This window comes from Clytia hemisphaerica, unplaced genomic scaffold, assembly GCF_902728285.1.
Source record: "Clytia hemisphaerica strain Z4C2 unplaced genomic scaffold, Clytia hemisphaerica genome assembly, whole genome shotgun sequence".
NCBI classification, from domain to species: domain Eukaryota; kingdom Metazoa; phylum Cnidaria; class Hydrozoa; order Leptothecata; family Clytiidae; genus Clytia; species Clytia hemisphaerica.
The window spans coordinates 1,703,967-1,724,002 of record NW_027103551.1 but is presented as its reverse complement, the minus strand read 5'-3'; the positions used below and the strand labels follow the sequence as shown (position 1 = coordinate 1,724,002).

The 20,036-nt window shown below is 34.7% G+C and overlaps 2 protein-coding genes across 2 annotated transcripts in view; one reads left to right on the top strand and one right to left on the bottom strand.

Moving 5' to 3' along the window:
• The window catches only part of LOC136800103 (dynein heavy chain domain-containing protein 1-like), a 186,787-nt gene that overhangs the window by 136,110 nt on the left and 30,641 nt on the right, over window positions 1-20,036 (bottom strand). Inside the window, exons 21-33 of the mRNA XM_067056714.1 lie at window positions 17,710-17,906; window positions 17,114-17,311; window positions 16,363-16,515; window positions 15,988-16,125; window positions 15,361-15,430; window positions 14,546-14,781; window positions 14,028-14,249; window positions 12,898-13,165; window positions 12,445-12,613; window positions 11,913-12,218; window positions 11,391-11,580; window positions 10,382-10,480; window positions 9,522-9,822 (exon numbers count right to left, since the gene is read on the bottom strand). Of these exons, the coding sequence (XP_066912815.1) occupies window positions 9,522-9,822; window positions 10,382-10,480; window positions 11,391-11,580; window positions 11,913-12,218; window positions 12,445-12,613; window positions 12,898-13,165; window positions 14,028-14,249; window positions 14,546-14,781; window positions 15,361-15,430; window positions 15,988-16,125; window positions 16,363-16,515; window positions 17,114-17,311; window positions 17,710-17,906 (2,547 nt within the window). The remainder of the gene's footprint in view (window positions 1-9,521; window positions 9,823-10,381; window positions 10,481-11,390; window positions 11,581-11,912; window positions 12,219-12,444; window positions 12,614-12,897; window positions 13,166-14,027; window positions 14,250-14,545; window positions 14,782-15,360; window positions 15,431-15,987; window positions 16,126-16,362; window positions 16,516-17,113; window positions 17,312-17,709; window positions 17,907-20,036) is intronic.
• On the top strand, window positions 5,539-7,821 carry LOC136800078 (TNF receptor-associated factor family protein DDB_G0290883-like). Its single transcript, XM_067056688.1, has 5 exons — window positions 5,539-5,589; window positions 5,776-5,937; window positions 6,221-6,298; window positions 6,554-6,631; window positions 6,964-7,821. The coding sequence occupies exons 1-5, from the start codon at window positions 5,539-5,541 to the stop codon at window positions 7,819-7,821; spliced, it is 1,227 nt and encodes a 408-aa protein (XP_066912789.1).

Here is a 20,036-nt window from a genome sequence, read left to right as displayed (position 1 = left end):
TTGAAATGAGGTAAAAATTAGATCGAAAACTGTAAGACAATGACGTTCTAGCCAGAAACTCTGAAATAATGTAAACCTCCCTAAAAAGGAACCTCACAAATGCGATACTGATTAAAATCTCACCAAAAGTTTCGAGAATATTTTTTAAATTTGTTTCTGAAGTTTTTCCTGATGTGGAATTTCACTATCTAGTGTAGTGTAAAAGCTAGAACAGAAAGCTACCGTCCGTCAGAAGATTTTTGAATAATACTTGCTTTTTAGTTACGAAATTCCAAATATCTATTTCATAATTTAGAACCATCGCCATGAATGCCGAATGATGAAAGTGGTTTGTTCAAATGATGAATGCAATGTTCAAGTGCTTCGAAAAGATGTAAGAATTTGCTTGCCTTGCCTTTGGCTAACAAAAGCAATCTAGACAATTCTAGCATCAGATTTCTTTTTTCAAAAATCACAAGGCTAAAGTTTACAAAATTTTAAGAATTTTCCAAGAATTATGCGGAGCATTAATTTTTTTCAAATCTTTCTTCGGTCAAAATATTTTTAGTTTTAAATCTATTCGTTTTCCTAGATATAATTCTTGATAATTCTAAGTTTACTTTGCTCTTATCATTTCATGATTTAGGTTGGTCAACATTTACTGAGAGATTGTCTTTATGAGAAAATTGAATGTAATTATCGCGCCCTTGGCTGTCTGTCATGAAATGGTAAGGATACAGATATTCAGTACATACTCAAAAAACCACAGAAACAATTATTCGCTAAGAAGGTTATAGAGGCCTGACTGTCCTAAAATTTCGATCATTTCAGGTTGAGCGTGGTAAAATGAGGGAGCACCACAAGGAGAATGTTGTTGAGCATCAATTGATGATGTTGGATGATTACAAAACCACAAAACAAAAGAATGAAGAGTTGGAAGGAAAACTGGAAGAAGCAAATAAAAGAATCGACCAATTGGAACATCGGTTAAAACAGTCTGAAACCGAATGTATGAAGTTATATCAAAATACGTTTTCGATTGTTGATACAATTAGCTATTGCATTAAATTTCATTTTCAACCTCAAGAAGGTTCTCATCCAACATCAAAACGCTTGACCAATACTCAAATTAATCACCTTTTTGACAAACACAAACAATTGGTTGCTAAACAAGGAGCTCAGGATTTAGATGTACCTTTTAAGTTTATATCATACACCAAAGAAGTGAAAAACCAAATTTTGAATTATAATTGGATCAGGTGGAGCGATCAGTTGAAAACCAACGAGTGGTGGACACCTGATCAAGGAAAAACTTTCTTTATGAAAATCACCATACCGGGTAATTTCGAATTAAAATACATCGGGAGAAGAGACTTAAAAGAACTCAGTGAAAAGAAAGGTAAAGAAAAAGAATTTTATGGCAACGATAGCATCATAAGAAAGAAAACCTTTCAACCAAATTGCGAAATGATTTGTTTGAGTCATGATGAAATAGTACCTGAAAATGCAGAGCTGTGTTTTATCGGAAAAAAAGGATGTCATACATTTCACGATGCAAGATGTTCTGAAGATCTTGGTGATTGCTTGATCGCACATTACCAAAAAGAAAGTGGTTTCATTAGGACACAATTAATTTACACAGGGTACACTTATGTTTTCATAGCTTTATACAATAATTAAAATCGATTTAAAATCCTTTGTTTTAAAGGAGTTGGCTGTATCTCAAAAAGCGGGATGAGCTGGAGTTTTTATAAGGTACTTCACTAATTGGAGATAACGCGTTCTTTAGAAAAAGTAAAACAAATTGTTTTTATTACATGTTAACGACGAACCAAATCAAATAAGAGCTTGTAAAAACTCCAGTTTGTCCCCCAAAAAGTGGAAATTTTCAGATAAATATGAACTGGACTATTTTTTAAATTTGTTAACACCCATCACGGAAAAAATCAAAATGTTATAAAAAATACTGGCACCTTTTGTGACAGGTTATAATTGCGGTTGTACTCGTACGAGTCTATCTTTGTTGATACTTCTTGGAGATTCGGATGAAAATTGGTACTCTTTTCTTTTAAATGAGTTTTCCTTATTTAGATTTTTTTCTTTTAACCGGATTGAGATTGAAAAAATCAGGTAAAATTGACCTTCGATCTATGAGATAGACCTTTTTCGCCTTTCCATCCGCCATATTGAATTGTATGCAAAAATTATGGTGGCCAAATTGCCGTGGTGAAATTCCCTTAGAAAGTATGCAAAACATATGCAAAAAGAAAGTATTAATATAAAACTTACATGCATAATTGGCATTATATTAAAGTGTAATCTTGTAGAAGAAAGATTAAATTTGCTTCTTTTGAAAACTAAAAACAATTATATTCACTCATCTCTTAGAACAAGCACTACAAAAGACCATAACATTAGACATAAACTCAAACTGAAAAATCACCAGCTAAGGTAAAAAATAATCCTTATTCGGCTAACGGTAAATTATTCTCCTGGGAATAGAGCCGCCAAATGATCAAATCAAAACATTGATGATGTGTGACATCATAATTACTGCTTTCAGTTTGCGTGTTTTGAAAGTTTGATGTGTGTACTCCGTCTTTGTGGAGTTTCTTAATGGTATGAAAACAAAATGTGCTATGTCTTTAAGAACTAATTTCTAAAAGGCTTGTGTTATTCTGTAAATATATCTTTTTGGATTAAAAAATTCCATCTTTTATTGTTCTTATGATTATAATATTTATTTATAAGATGCTTTGTTGTCTTTTTAATCTTTGTGTAAACTTGCATATGTTTTGCATACTTTCCAACTAAATCCAACCACGGCATTCCTGTATTTTTGCATACAATTCAAGATGGCGGATGGAAAAGCGAAAAGGTCTATTATCTTGAAACCTTTAAAACTAGTTTTTCAGAGAATATGTTAAACATTTTTACCAGAGAACAACTATATTAGCCCGGATATCTAAGCTCAAAACTTGTATCAAAGGGTATCTCAGGTTTATTGCTTCGTAGTACACTCTGTGCACATTGTCTGTTTAATAAAAAAAATTTCCGTACGGAGACCTCTGCAATGAAGTATGACTTATAAATAGCAACACTTCTCTTATCGTCTCCCCCCTCTCACCAACACTCCATCGCAGCAGTCGGTTTGAAAAATCTCAAATGGTAATCATGACGTAATGTTTTACACTATGGAAGCATGCAAAATAGCCCAGGCATTAACCACTAGTTTAATTGTTAAAATTCAAAATTAGTAGTAAACACCCACTCCTTTTGGGGTGCTAAAACATTACGTCATGAATATCAAGAATATCATGAATATCATGATTTTCTATTGTGCTTGTCTGAAAATACGTATTACTATTAGCTTTAAAGGGAATGTTCTCCTTAAAGCTATACTTTGAGACAACATACGATCTCGCCAAAATGGAAAAAGCATTTTTGAATACAAATTTCCAAAAAAAATTGGTATTGAATTATAAAAACTATCAGACTGTCTTCATATAAAATTTCAAATTATAATTCAACTTGAGACACAAAATAATTTGTAATGCATACCTCAATTAGTTCAACTTCCAAAAAAAAGGCAAAAACGCTCGGTATTTTATAAGAACAGTCCACTCAAAAGGCCGCGGTATTTTAGGCACGGACAAATAAATAGACGCAGTCGTTAAGGGTTAAAATCTTAAAGAATCCCTACCTAGTTCAGAAAGTTCTTATAATTAAAACCATATCCCCTCACTTGAAATAAAAAGAAAGCCAGCTGAAAGAAAGTTGAGCTCATACGACTCAAAGTAAACAAGTAAGCAAAACTAAACGTATTCTTTTACAAATTTGTTATTACGAGTTTATCAAGTTTCTTGGTTTGATTGAGTGTATTGAGAAATCATTTTTTTACTTAGATTAAATTCAACAGTTCAACTAAACTCTGAAAATGGCAGAACGTCAAGATCCTCAAGCAGACCGTGGGTATGATTTCGACCTAGTTAAGAAAGAGAAAGGCGCAGATTTCGAATGTACAATATGTCATTTGATTTTGCGTGATCCTTACTCAACACCGTGCAATCACGCATTCTGTCACTTATGTCTCACCCAATGGCAACAAGAACAATTGAGTGGAAAAAGGTATCTTGAACCGTTTCTGTATCATATATGTGCACTTTTACTAAGTAATTGCTATTATGTATTACATACCAGGACTTAGCTCTAGATCTGTCAGGCCATCGTCATACAAAAAACATTCCTACTTTTACATAATTTTGAAATAAAGGTTGATATAATTATAAACATTTCGCAATTTCGTATCCCAAAAATTCCTCCTTTATCTATAAATCTCATTAAGTTGTAAAATTTATACTTTCCTTTGATTTTCAAACTAAAATAAAGAGGTATATCATGGCTCCATCACATTCACCCCTTTTGTAGAGAGGGCGGTGTGCGCAGAATAGATGACATTTTAAGAGATTGAATGTATTAATTTCTTTTTAATATTTTAGACCAATAACGTGTCCAAATTGTAATACAGTTTATAACCCAGAAAAGGTATGAAAAATCTTTCAAAAAGCTTTCTACTCCCCTGTTTAGATTCTTGATAATTCTCTTATATGAGCGAAAAGAGAAAAGCACACAAAACAGGTCCCGTAAAAGAATCGAATCCCTAGGAGGCCACTCACTATCGTAGTTGCAGTCCTCAAGGGTAAGTTTTTAGGCTTCTCAAAGCACTGAAAGGATCTAGAAAACGATTAGATCTCGAATACGAGTACATCTAGGGGAAGAAAAATTGTAGTCCTGTAAACAACATTTTAGTCGGCTACCTTCTTGCCACTCGCAAACAAAATATTTTCATTAATTCTTTGCTTTTCATGTACTCTCGTCTTTTAGATTCATCGCAAAGGGGTGATTGATCGAATGGTCAAAACAAGTCTAGATGTCAAGTGTAAAAAACATGAAATGGGCTGCAAATGGCAAGGAAAAATTATTGATTATCAGGTTAGCTTGATTGAATATAAGTTTGGATATCAAAATTATTAAAAAAACGAAAGTATAAAGTGCACCTCCTTCTCACAGACCCACTGGAACTCTTTCCCACTGGAAAATTGGCCAAAATATCGTCCCCAGTGGAAAATTATAGTCCAATCTTTGTGCCCACTGAAAATAATCGAATAAACCAATTCTCACCGCAAAACATTATGCTATTTTTCCAATACTGTACCCAGTGAATTTCCCGACTTAAAAACAAAAGAATTTAAATCCCCAGCCATAAAAATATAGGAATACCAATCCCCATCGAGTTTCAGGCCGTTATTTTTACCCCCACTGCACTGGCTAAAAAAATCCTACTGGGTCTGTGAAAAGGGGGTGTAAAAATAGAAGTGGATGGTTACTTTACTATGCGTATTATCAAACGTCCAAACCACAAAACTGCTAAAGAGTAGTTTCTTTTGTGTTTTGAGTTATTTATAGGTCCAACCAATTGTTGGGTTTTTAAAGTAATTAAAGCCATTTTTGTCTTGTTTCGTAGCTACGGTCATCCTAGAGTGTAAAAAAGAAAAAAATATGATTTGGAATCACCCAAAGATAACCAGCCCAGGTTGCAGTCCATTCGGAGTATTTTTAAATTTTTAAGACAGACAGACAGACAGACAGACGGGCACACAGACGAAGATCCATACAGAATTTTATGAAACTGCAACAATTCAAAGCAGAGTTTTCTCTTTGGTGACTTAGAGCAAATAATGATAAACTTTCAGATTACACTGTAGAAAGTTCTCCAATATACTTTTCACATTACAGGAACATCAAATGAGATGTCAATATGAAACAGTGCCATGCGAAAACAAGGGCTGTTTAGAAATGCAATCGAGAAAAAATTTACCAAACCATCAACGAGATTGTGAATACCGTTTAACACAGTGTGGATATTGTCAACTGACAAAACCAGTTATTGAAATGAAGGTAAAAATTATGTTGAAAATTGTATAGACAATGAGGTTCGAGCCAGAAACTCTGCAATAATGTAAACCCCAAAAAAAAACCTCGCAAATGCGATACTGATTAAAATCTCACCAAAAGTTTCGAGAATATTTTTTAAATTTGTTTCTGAAATTTTTCCTGATGTGGAATTTCTCTCTCTAGTGTAGTGTAAAAGCTAGAACGGAAAGCTACCGCCAGTCAGAATATTTTTAAATAATACTCGCTTTTTATTTACAAAATTCCAAATATCCATTCTATAATTTAGAACCATCGCCATGAATGCCCAATGATGAAAGTGGTTTGTTCAAATGATGAATGTAATGTTCAAGTGCTTCGAAAAGATGTAAGAATTTGCTTGCCTTGCCTTTGGCTAACAAAAGCAATCTAGACAATTCTAGTATCGGATTTCTTTTTCCAAAAATCACAAGGCTCAATTTTTTTAAAATTTCAAGAATTTTCTAAGAATCATGCCGATCATTAAATTTTTTTTTAAATTTTTCTTTGGTCAAAATCTTTTTAGTTTTTAATCCATTCGTTTTGCTAGATATAATTCTTGATAATTCTAAGTTTATTGTGCTCTTATCATTTCATGATTTAGGTTGGTCAACATTTACTGAGAGATTGTCTTTATGAGAAAATTGAATGCAATTATCGCCCCCTTGGCTGTCATGAAATGGTAAGAATACAGATATTTAGTACATACTCAAAACAGTAATATTTCCAGTCAATCCTGCATAATGGACAGATCCATAATTTACTGATTAGTAGACCTTTACAAAACTACAGTTGGCTATAGAATATAAAAGATTTGTACGCGATTTGTTAGAGGATGACAGCCGCCTGGAAAATCACGCATTTTCTTAATCAGAGCTGAGGACATTTTGGGTCAATGGAATTTTGTAACCGAAACGATTCTATCCAGAACCCTCAGTTAACAACTTTTTTAAGAGACACTAAGTACTAAGAAGGTCATTGAGACTGACTGTCCTAAAATTTCGATCATTTCAGGTTGAGCGTGGTAAAATGAGGGAGCACCACAAGGAGAATGTTGTTGAGCATCAATTGATGATGTTGGATGATTACAAAACCACAAAACAAAAGAATGAAGAGTTGGAAGGAAAACTGGAAGAAGCAAATAAAAGAATCGACCAATTGGAAGATCGGTTAAAACAGTCTGAAACCGAATGTATGAAGTTACATCAAAATACATTTTCGATTGTTGATACAATTAGCTATTGGATTAAATTTCATTTTCAACCTCAAGAAGGTTCTCATCCAACATCAAAACGCTTGACCAATACTCAAATTAATCACATTTTTGACAAACACAAACAATTGGTTGCTAAACAAGGAGCTCAGGATTTAGATGTACCTTTTAAGTTTTTATCATACACCCGAGCTGTGAAAAACCAAGAAATGTTGAATTATAATTGGATTAGGTGGAACAATCAGTTGAAAACCAACGAGTGGTGGACACCTGATCAAGGAAAAACTTTCTTTATGAGAATTTTCATACCGGGTAATTTCAAGTTGAAATTCATCGGGAGAAGAGAATTTAAAGAACTCAGTGAAAAGAAAGGTAAAGAAAAAGAATTTCATAGCAACGATAGCATCATAAAATATATGACCTATGAATCAAATTACAAAATGATTTATTTGAGTCAAGATAAAATAGAACCAGAAAATGCAGAGATGTGTTTGATCGGAGAAAGAGGAAGATATACATTTCACGATGCAAATTTTTTAAAAGGTCTTGGTGATTGTTCGATCGTGCATTACCAAAGAGAAAGTGGTTTGATTGAGGTATCATCAAGATCTATGTCAAGATACAATTACACCATTTTCATAGCTTTATACAATAATTAAAATCCGATTTAAAATCCTTTGTTTTAAAGGAGTTGGCAGTATCTCAAAAAGCGGGATGAGCTGGAGTTTTTATAAGGTACTTCATTAATTAGTCATATCAAGTAATAGAGATGAATATAATTGTTTTTATTACAACCAAATCAAATAAGAGACTCTAAAAATTACAGCTTGTCACCCAAAAAGTGGAAATTTTCAGACAAATATGAACCGGACTATTTTTTAGATTTTTTAACACCCATACGGAAAAATCAAAATGTTATAAAAAATACCGTCACCTTTTGTAACATAGGATATAATTGCGGTTGTACTCGTACGAGTCTATCTTTGTTGACACTTCTTGGACATTAGAATGAAAATTGGTACGCTTTTTCTTTTTAATGAATATTTCAATATATTTCTTTTCTTGTTTAAATTTTTCTTTTAACCCGGAAGATTGATTTAAAGTCCGAAAATCAGGTAAAATCGATCTTCGATTTATTTATCTTGAGACCTTTAAAACTACAGAGTTTTTAGAGAGTATCTTATGCTTTGTGTCAGTCGAAACCAATAACAGTGCTCAATATTAATGATAACAAAGCTTTATACGAGAAAATATGTTAAACATTTTTAGCAGTTTCATACCAGTAAATTCCAGTTTGAAAACAGATATCCCTGAAGAATAAAAATCCAAACCTTTTCAGCATTACCTCTGTAAACGTTGTCTGTACATAGACCTAGTATCTGCAGCTAATTTCAAAATTCATTGCCGTTCTACGAAGCGATAAACCTGAGTGCTGAGATACTGTAAGCGATGCCTTCTTTTTTAAATTCATCTGATAAAAACCCACCTAACAATTTCTGAAAGCTAAACCTTATCAACCTTTTTTACATTACGACATCCCTAAGTGAATTCTGAAATTCTGAATTATAAAATGTCCTAAAACCCGACTGGTAAATTGTAAATGAAGATCGATGTTTTAGTAAGTAAAGTCATGGATGTGATGCAAACATTTGATTTTTCTCATTTTCTAATCATACGACTGGTGCCAGCAGCCGCGGTAATTCCAGCTCCAATAGCGTATATTAAAGTTGTTGCAATTAATCCATAATAAGTAGTAAAATCATTAAAAGATGAACCCCACTTTTAGGTTGAAATGCAAAATTATGGAACTTTATGCGCCGGTCCCTTTTTTAATGCCGTCCTTGAATTCGTTGTAGGTAAATAACTCCAACTGAGCAAAAGGACAAATAAGAGCGTGAAAAACCTTTAATTGGCTTTCGTTTGCAAACAATTTGTATCGGAGATAAGACTAGACTAGAGTCTACTTTTGGCTGAACTTTGCTTTTTGATAATTTCTTTACGACGCTGAGTTCAGTGAAGTAGACTAGGAACATTTGGCGAGGTAGCCATTTTGAAAAAGAATGTTTATAATCCAAATAACAATAAAATTACTTGGAGTTGAAGGATATAATCAAAAATGAAAAACAAACACCAATAACAGATTTGCTATCCCTTATTCTCAAATAAAAACATTGCTTCGTACTGTTTTTACCTTCCAAAAACAACTAAAATCTGGCGGACTGTTACCATATACTACCGGGCCACTTAATCGCGCCATCCAGTCTATAGAAAAAGCTTTAAGTGGACCCCGGGATAAGATAAGACTTACTTGTAAAACTCGTATTAGAATCTGATTTAGAATTAAAAAAAAAAATGTTACCTTCAACGACCAGTTGTCTTGTTAATTCATATAACGGTTGTTCAACCACGTCTCCACCACCATCACCAGAGTCATCCTTGGTCAAACACCCCGAACTTAAATCATCCAAAAACATCAAGTAGCTATCCATTTTTTTAGAAGAATGAAAACTGGACGTGGTCATTTGTTTCAATTTCAATTTTGTCATATGTTTGTTACGTAACTCGCTCACTTTCTCCATTAGGATACTTTGGAGACGTGTCACTGTCATCGCGTTCGAAATCTGGATTCGATTGATGTGATGCTTGAATGTTAGAAGGTGCTGAAAACAGATCAACAATAAATTTTGCAATCGCTAACCTTAATTTGGTATTACATAAGATTTGCGAATACTTAGTAATACCAGGTTGACGAGGTTAAAGCTACAACCATGTGCGCGTAGCTGATAATTTGACATAATTACAATATGTTCATCCACATTATAAGGGATGAGTAATGGGTTATTTCAGAAAAAAATTGTACCCCCTATGTTGAGGGGGTCATTTTTGGGAGAGGTAAACCCCTGGATTTCTTTTCAATTTTTCAGACCCCCTTTGGATTTTTTCTCTCATTTTTTGGACCACCTTGTATTTTCAACCTCATTTTACTGACCCTCTGAATTTCTTCACTCGAAAAATCAGACCCCTGGATTTTTGATTTTCCATACCATCCTAAACGTCACACCTCCTTAACATAGGGGAACACACTATTTCTAGAATAGCCCAATTTTTCTCTCGCCCTCTTGGATCTGCTTACTCGGCTAAGGTTAAAACTTTCGTTATTCAAACTTCAATTATCGAAATTTCTATAAACCTTTTTTACACTGTCTTTATTACTATTACCTTAACAAATTGAGATTTTCCAGTTGCAACATCACCAATCAACATACAATTCTTCTGACATGAAAGCAACATGTCCGTCAAAGTGTAACATTGTTGTATCTGAAAAATTAACAGCAATAAAATTTAGTCTTCATAACTCGAACCTCTACTCGAGTGTCGCCTTAACTCGCACAATTTTTCCGGTCCCTCCTGTTTCCAATATCTTATAAGCGAATTTCCGTGGCTCGAAATCTCCATAATTCAAACAAAATAGAATTCCCCTTGCGCGTTCGATTTATAGAGACTCCCCTTAGTACTCACTTTTAGCCAGGGAAGTCAGATTGTTATACCCGCTATGCTGATTTGAGCCGTTCCAAAAGTAAAGTGCGAATGTGAGGGGGTTGGTAATAGTCTGTACGTCTGCGTTTTGTCCTTGCAAATTACTATGTTACGCTACGATTCACTACCATTGTGTCACCGCAACAAAGCAGTCTTATCATAAAAACCCGTATGCATTCTAAATACATAGTTCTAATTCCCCTCAATGCCAAAGTGCTTGATGAAAGCTCAAGAGCTGTTTAAGTTGAAACATTAAGATCTAAACATGTGAAATTTTTGGAACTTGTCGTTCGTATAAACGAAAAACATTTTTCAGGTAAAATAAGACTAATTCTAGGTATACATTATAACTCTATTGCTTAGATAAAAAGAAACTGTAAATTTTAAGTGTTGGTACTTATCGGGCCTTTTTACACCGGCCATTATTGGCGATATTTTGAGCCTGTGGCGGATTAAAGATATTCGTTTTAAGATATAAAAAGGAGGCGCTGACAAAGAAGAATTGACAAAAAAAATTCTCAAAATATGCTCTTTCTTTGCTAAAAATGTTATGTAAAGAATGATATGGTCGGGAATATGTTACTGTAGATGATACCCTTTAAGGGGCAGCATCAGCTAGGGTAGGGGCTGGTGTAGAAAGGGGGCGATAAGATAGTTGTTGTAATCCAGAAAAGGTTTAACAAGCCCATACCTCTCTGGTAACGACGAAACTTGATGAAGCCATTGGAATTGTTGATTGCGCTTTCTGTTCGTTCCATAATTTCATTTCTCCCGTGACGCCGTCGAAATAACAGTCATTGAACGACGTCGGGAAAATGACGGAACATGGTGGGCACGTTGAAAAGACTTGACGAATAAACAAATCAAGTTTCGGAATCGATCTAAAATGAAAAAAATTGCTTACTACCGTATATTTTCAAATCTAACTACAGGACAGCCTTTTTAACTCGAACCTTTAACTCAAATGTCTCCTTAACTCAAATAAGTTTTGTGCTGCCTTCAGTTAACAATGCCTTACAAAACCTTAATTAACAGCTCGAAATTTCCTTAACTCGAACAAATTGGTGTTCTCCACAAGAAATAGCCAGCTGATTCGGCGATTCCCTAATAACGGTCGTATTGCTATAACAAAGAAATTCTCAGAGATGCGTATAAACCCATCGCTTGAAAAACACAATACGGTGTTCACCTTAGATTTCAAATGTAAACTTACTCTCTATCAACCAATGGGCTTAATCCATAACCAAAGGATAGAGCCAGTGCATTGCAAAGGAATTTAGTCACAAATTCTTTGTTAGATGGGTTGAGTGATAATAAAGGAGATAAGTTTGGATCTTTATTGATCCAATGATGGAGGAGAGCGGACAGTATTTGTAGAATATAACCACACTCGATGTTACATGATAAATCTCCTCCGTCGTGCTTGTTTTTCGTATGGTAAGCAAGGGAGAGTTCTTGGTCCATGTATTTGATAGTAGGTTCCAACGTGTATACTAATGCTGTTTTCAACTCTTCGAAACTAAAACAAAAATAGAATGAAGTATCCCAGACATTTGCCACTATTGCTTTAATCCAAAATTAGTAACAACACGCAGTTTCTTTTTTACTTTTGATGAACACTTACCCATAAAAGTATATTCAAATTTTCAATAAATACAGAAATTTCAATACAAAAACATTATAGCAAAGAAGATTTGGTTCCAAAGAGACTAGCTTTCAAAAGAGAACGATAATATTTAACATACTAGTGTATAGGTATTGCGTATTTAGAATGCATCATTTTGGACCATGAATAATAGACGCATTCCCATGTCACAGTTTGAAGCTCTGGGAAATACAGCCATGAAGATCTTGATAATAAGGAAGGTGTACAATGAGCTAATGATTCCATTTCAAACAAAAGTTTTGAGGTCCCTGAAACAGAAATGAGATGGAAAATTCATCATTTTTGAGAGATTTAAACTTAAACTTAATTAACACTTGATAGTTTCGAAAAGAAAGTGTACAATTTGGGTCCTTAACTACGGCGCAGGCCGATAAAACGAAGCCAGTAAAAGCTGGCATAAAAGGGCAGGATATGGTACCTATTTTGGAAAATCATTCACATACTCGTTTTGGTGAGAACTTGTTTTTGCGAGGGAACAATTTACAGTAACTTATTTGGCGTTGTTTTATATCGATAAAGAAAAAACACTTACTTGTCGTTTTTAAGCGTTTACGATTCTGCATGACCACAACTTTAAACGTATCCAACAATCCTTCCATTTCGTATGTCCAATTCGAAGAGGACTGGACGCTACCATCCATAACCAACCATTGTTGAATATCACTACAAATATGATCTTGGCCGGTGTGGTCAAACGTTTGAGAACGTTCTACGTCTTTCCATAGTGAAAATTGTCGGAGAAGTTTGACCACTAACCCATCGTTCCATGTTTGAGTACTTTGATCGTAACAGCCATAAATCTGGATAGAGAAATAGAGTCGGTGGTTTAAGGGGAAAGCCCAGTAATCTAGGACTTCAGACTTCGATAGTTTTTCGATAACAATCCTATCTTTACAGTAGCCAGATTGACATTATGTTTTCCGAGGTCTGAATCGCTGCTTCGATTTGAACTGATCAGAACATTGTAAGGACCCAGGGATTTGAACCAAAAAAACTCGATTTGTCACGCTGTCACCTTTGACCAATCGGCCGACCCTCTTTGTTTTAAAAAGGGATCGTTTGTTCTATTCGTCGTCTGATAGATATCACTATCCAAGGTCCCTAATAAACTTCTCCCATGGTCATCAATTTGAAAAAACTTTTGGACCCCCCCCGTACGTTTTTTATAGTTGTGAAAATATTTTCATATTATACATTTTATTAGAAGCTGGATTGCCTAGTATAGAATATAATTACCCCCAACCCTACTATTCGAGATCTTAGAGTACTAAAGTAAAGTTTTATTTTTACATAAGTACATATTTCATATCAGGACAATGTCTGCCTATTGTTATTTTATGCTGATATAAGCGCATGTTTTTTTCCTCTTTCTGACCAATCTTGCTCCATATCCTTGTCAATCCGATGTGAGAAATCTTGAGAATTAAAATTGATGAGTAAGCAAACGGTATCACTGTTATTCAAAAATAAAACCTTAAATATTTTCTCATTGATGTACCGGCTTTACAAAATGACCGGGAGACAAAGTTTGAGATGGAAAACTACCAAAAGGAAAAGAGTATGCAATATGTATTGTACGCGATCCGCATTCTCTAAAGTAAAAACGTGGCAAAGATACCAAATGAGAATTTAAAAAATCCAGAGAAATAGAATTTCACTCACCTCGCCTTGGCTCAACGCGTTCGGATACACCACTTTCAAATTGACTCGTGCAAAATTTTCATTCTTTAAACTTTCAAGTGTGTCAGCTTGCAATGACCATGGGGAATGGAACTGACATAACGCTCTAGAAAGGGTCTGGTAACAAGTGCTTTTCCCCGTTGCGCATGATCCGTAAATGATGACTGCTTGATTAGTGCAGAGCAGAGATTGAAGCTCCAAAACCTGAAAAATAGAGCGATGTAAGAGCTGCTTAAACGTGGCAATGATCCAGCAAAAATCTTTGAACGAAAGCTCGTAAAGATCATAAAAATTTCAAAGTTTCAAAGATAAAACAAGGTACTCCAAGCTATGGTTAGTTTGTTGATTTCTAAAACCTAAGGTTGATATTAGCAGCCCTTGTTTGCCCAAGACCGAATATCTACGCGAGGTCAATCAATGATCATAGATTACAAGGGAAAACAAGTTAAGTTGCGGGCTGAAATTGTCACTGCCACTTGTCGTAAAATATGATTTATTACCTTTGTAATAAGCTCAGCTTTCGGTTCTAATTGGTCAGCTTTGATTTGCTCCTTAATCGCATCCACCAGCAATGCATTGTGGGATTGAGAAGACGTAGGACCAAATGCATCTTTGGATAGCGAGAAAATAGTTTGAACTTGACGCCCAACTGATGCGCTTTGTTGACTTGACACGTGTAGACGTATCGAATTGACCAAAGCTTTGGCGAGAAGTACATTCTCTTTAGCGTCTGAACCTATAATAAAAAATCAGACATTAAAACTCGAACCTCTATAACTCGAACCTCTATAACTCGAACCTCTATAACTCGAACCTCTATAACTCGAACTAATTTTCTAAACCCTTCAGCTGATAACGCCTTATAAATCTTGGTCCATATTCCAAAATTTTCTCGAACAAAATTTGTGTTCCCCGTGCGTGCTTAATTTATGGAGACTCAACTGTATAACACAAATTTGTCGTCATTTGTAAACAGTGTTTTCCATTTTGCTGACAACCTTCTAATAATGCCCCACGACATTTCTCTCTTAAGAGAAGTTTCATTTTCAATATGTTCGTAACTTTTTGTAAGAATTCGGAAATCTGAAACTCTCTGTATTCCTTTAACTTTATATGATCTTTCCTCCCTAATTTACCATTTTCAAACCCTACGGTTCCGTTGTGCTCCGAAACGAAAAGAAGCCATTCTATTGGTTAGAATTGAATTCTTACATCATTTCTAACGAATAGAATGGCTGCATTTCGTTTCGGAGCGAAACCGTAAACGTTGCGTGTGAACGTGGCCTAATATTGACCGTAAACGTTCCATTAATACCTTGATCAATGTGAATTTGTTTTGCAGCAGTTACGATTATTGAATAAACTTTGCTCGCTGTAAGTCCAACCTAAATTCAAAATAAAAATACATACACGTTTTTTATAAGACCATCGCAAGTTTTTGACACCATCGGATGTTCTTAACTTTTTGAGCTTTAAGCCTAGAAATGGTCTTAGAATGTTCTTAACTTCGCCATTTCTTAAGCATTTTTGTGCTATTCCCTATGAAATTGGATGTTAAATAGTTCGTAAAGCCTTAAATATAAGATGATAAAAATCGGACGTGTTAAAAAAATCCAAAGTTATCAGGGGTGAAGAAATAAACAGGCGAAAACACGCTCTAATAATCAACCTTTTCCAGACGAAAGGAGAAAGCAATTTAATCATTGAGGAACATTCGCTAAAACAGCGATCTGCTCTTGATCTTTAGCTTGCACAATAAGGCCTTTTCATAACATTACTTTGCTAACATCCATTACCTCGTTTTAAATTGATCGCTATGGTAATTGATGAGTTCAACAAAAATCGACTCAATTAAGATATTGATACCTTGGTAATTGATTGAAAACGAGACAGAAAAGATAAGATAAACCTCGGATTCTTTAATCTAATGAACTTGTTATACCTCATATTGGCTAACTTTGAGAAGGAGTGCCAGCTTCTCTGCTAAACTCTGGCATGTCGTAAATCCATAGATAGTCAACCAACATTCGAATATGTATCGATAATCGGGAATTTTCATTCCGATCGGAGTCATGCAACGCTGTAAATCAAAATGAAACCAAGCACAATATTTAAAAAGTAAACAAAAAGTAAGAAAAAACTCGAAATACAATTAATCGTATGGCTTTGGCTTGAATTTATGAGGATTTTCCGAATCAATTTGCACCAGGTTAAGTATTCAATGACTCATACCCACACCATGCTTAAATGTGAAGTTTTGCACTTTTTAACGATATAGTAAGACTTCAAGATGTTATTTTATAATGCCATTACTTACCCTCAAATTATCGGGGACACGTTTCCATTCCATCAAACGTTCGTCGCACGTCAACAAGCAGCCGTACATCGGATTCATTTTAATTGTGGTGTCATTCATTTCCAGATTGGTAAAATTGCGGAGAGCAGCCGTGACGGTGTCATTTTTCTCAAACTGAAAAAAAGGTCGAAAGAAGTTTTTATAAGGATGTTTCAAATAGGTTTTTGGGAGTTACGTTCCGTTAAATATAAGGAAGTAGTTGTTATACATACTCAGATATAGCAGAAAATATTGGAAGGAACAAAGTAGCCTTTGTTTACACAAACGAATGTACAGGAAATGTTTATTTAACAATAGTTAAATCGTAGTTTAATTTTAAATCGTCTAAATTACTCATTCCTCCTGCGGTACTACCGGGGCGTCCCACCTTGCGTTAGCGTTACTTCTCATTTGGTTCCGCGCGGTATTGGCTATACTCTCAAAGCACAAACAAGGTTTAAGATGGCGGTGTTCAAGTCTTAGAAAATTCTTACCCCTCGCTTTATAATCGATCTTCAACTGATCGAATATTTCTATAATTCGGACTTGTTTCCAGTCCCCGGTTAAAGAGAAAACCTCTTAAAATACTTTCTATAATTTAAAATTCTCTGTAATTCGAACAAATAAGATTCCACATTCGAGCTCGAATTAGCGAGAGAAAACTGCATAGTGAAATATTGTATTACACAGATTTATAAATGACTCAAGTCTAAACCTAAAAAAAGTCTCTCACCTTGTTGGTTTTAAGAAAATGTTGATGAATGGATTCCATCAGATGACCTAGCGTTGACAACAACTCTTGACTCAATAATTCAATTTTATCCAAATGGAATAGACAACCAACTCTTAGAGCTCCCATCAACACTTTCTCCAGACATCTCAATGTAGTATTGCTAGTGCATAACATGGTGTATGTGTACCGCCCTAAAACCTGAAATAAATGGGAATAAAGTCAATCAGTTGGTGTGGTTCATTCATGACCAACATTTAACGAATATAGATATTGAAAACGCCGGTGATCTTGATTAAAAATCCTCTTTGGGACACTTAATCAGCCAATACCTGACTATTTACCTTTTACAAAAAGATACTTATTTTTTCCTTAATTTTTCCCAAAATTGATCACAGCGGGTAATAGCCAAATATTTTAATGGCTAATTTAATTGGAAATGTTTCCACTCTACTCTACTTCAGGTCTACCCAGATAAAAAAAAAATTAAATTTGAATAATTTACCTTTTCCTAAAGGATGGACTTTTTTCCTTGACGGAGACTGAGAACTAAAAGAATTATTCAAAAGAAAGAAGTTCGAATCGAAAGAGTGTTTTACCTTCCCTATCTCAGCTACCGTGCTTGTTTTACTCGTTCCGTTCGTTCCATATAGACAGGCAACTTGATATTGTTTCAGCGCAGATAATGCCGTGATAATGTAGCGATCAGAAGAGGGATTAAGCACTAAGCTATCACTTGGTCCCAAGTATTCTAGACCATAATCAAATCGCATGCCTAAGAAATTGATCCACACCCCTGTAATGAAATAATAAAAAAAATATAGAATTTATATTTCGAATTAAGGAAGTATAAAATCGAATGATGGGGTATGATTTTTATAGCAAGTTTTACTTAACAGCGCAACCTGGTTAGCGAAGACCCGTGATTGACCCACTAATTGCAGAGTTGCTTAAAGGCCTGTTTCCATCGATCGCGCGAGCGTGCACGCTAGGCCAAAATGCTTAAAATAGATTTGGCCGCACACTCCACGCGATCAATGTTTGATTTCCATCAAAAACATACACAATCTGTATGTTTACGTTTTTTTGTTTACTCAGCAGTTTTTCTCTTTCTTTCTTGATTGAAAAATTATCAATTATTTTTATTTTATTTTTTCATTATTAATTGTCTTTCAGGCTCTTCCATATTTTACAATGGCTATTCGTCCTATGTAAAAATAATCATATTTAAATAAAAAGATAATTATATTCTATGAAAAAAAATATGCTGTAGAAACAAAACACACACAAAAAAAAACAACTCAAGAATACTGACAAAGCTCACAAAATTGCAGATTGTAAAAACGTAAAACTGTAGAAACAAAACACAAAACAGAACTCAAGGATACTGACAGAGCTCGCAAAATTGCAGAAAAAGAAAACAGAAAGTATAGCTTGTTGGTGTTGTAGGGGTTGATTAGGAAAAGTTCGGTTGAGTTGTAATAGTGTTGAAGTAGCTAATCCTGCGAAAATTTCAGTGTTGATAAGACCACCAGACTAAAATATCAAGTAAATATTGTAAGGTAAATATTAATAATATAACCACTAGACCTCATGATCATAGAATCTACAATATATTGGCTTGAAATGGGAAAAATTATGAAAGTGAGTGAGGTGCCAAGAAAAAAAAAAAAAACAAAAAAAAAACAAAAAAAAAACTGACACGACCCGAAAAACGTTGCTAAGACTTAACATGATGAGAAATTGTAGAGTTTAATACTGCTAACTCGAACGAAGAAAACTATAAGATTAAGTAATGTATAGATTGCTGTGAGGTTACCGATTGTAGAAAAAAAAAATTAGATATAACGTGTATAAAATATTGCCAGACTACGATCTAATAAATACTTTTTTAAAATATTGCGAAATTTTTTGTGATCAGGTTCTTCCCTGATCGCTTTTGGAATATCATTCAAAAGGCGACTTGCCTTGCCAACAAATAATTTTTCCGATACATTAGTCTCGTATTTAGATTCAACTTCCTCAACATTACGAGTATTACGTCCAGCGACTCTTAATTTAAAACCTTTTAAGTACGATGGAAACTCATCCTGGTGAATCGATTTGTGTGAGAGTTTCAAAAGTTCAAAATTAATTTGCTGCTGGATCGGTAACCAACCAAGCTGTACTACATCCTCGATTGTAGAATATCTCAGCGTCACAAAAGCTGCAATTCTGCATAGCAGTTTATCAAGTTTTTTCAACTGGATTTGTGGCAGGTTCCAGAACAATGAACAACAGTAGTGTAACTTCGATATAAGAAGGGCTTCGGCCAGTTGCTTCCGCAGACGAAAAGTTGCTGTACGACGAAGATAGCGTAGCACGTATAATTTTGCGTAAACTGATTGACAGAGTTTATCGATATGAGTTTGCCAATTTAGATTTTGATCGAATTGGATGCCAAGAAGTATATAAACGGAAACTCGTTCTATCAGTTGGTCTGTGTGATAGATATGAAAGGTTTCGTGATCGGGGTTCATGAAATCGTGAAGGTTTGACATTCTCAGTGTTGACAGTAGCATGATTTTGGTTTTTTTGTTATTAAACGCCAGATTATTAGTACTTGACCATTCTCTAAGTTGGTTTAAACGATGTGTTAAGTTGACGATTGAAGCTGGGAGGTTTACTGTCTTACAGTGTTCATAGATAGTAGTGTCGTCTGCATATTGGTTTTTACTCCCACCATCAACGTTATCAATTGAGATGTGCGCTCCTGTACGCTCAAAAAAAGTTGAAAATTTTCAGCGTAGAAAAGAGCACAAAAGCGTACAAGAGCGTACACTTTTTGTGTACAAGAAAATTTAATTCGTGACGTCAATAATCTATTTTAGGAAATTTTGCCCTAGCATGCACGCTCGCGCGATCGATGGAAACAGGCCTTAATGGT

Coding starts and splice junctions, on each gene's coding strand:
- LOC136800078 (XM_067056688.1), top strand. CDS start 5,539: ATGATTTGGAATCACCCAAAGATAACCAGCCCAGGTTGCAGTCCATTC. Junction 5,938..6,220: donor AACCAGTTATTGAAATGAAG/GTAAAAATTATG, acceptor TCTATAATTTAG/AACCATCGCCATGAATGCCC. Junction 6,632..6,963: donor CCCTTGGCTGTCATGAAATG/GTAAGAATACAG, acceptor CGATCATTTCAG/GTTGAGCGTGGTAAAATGAG.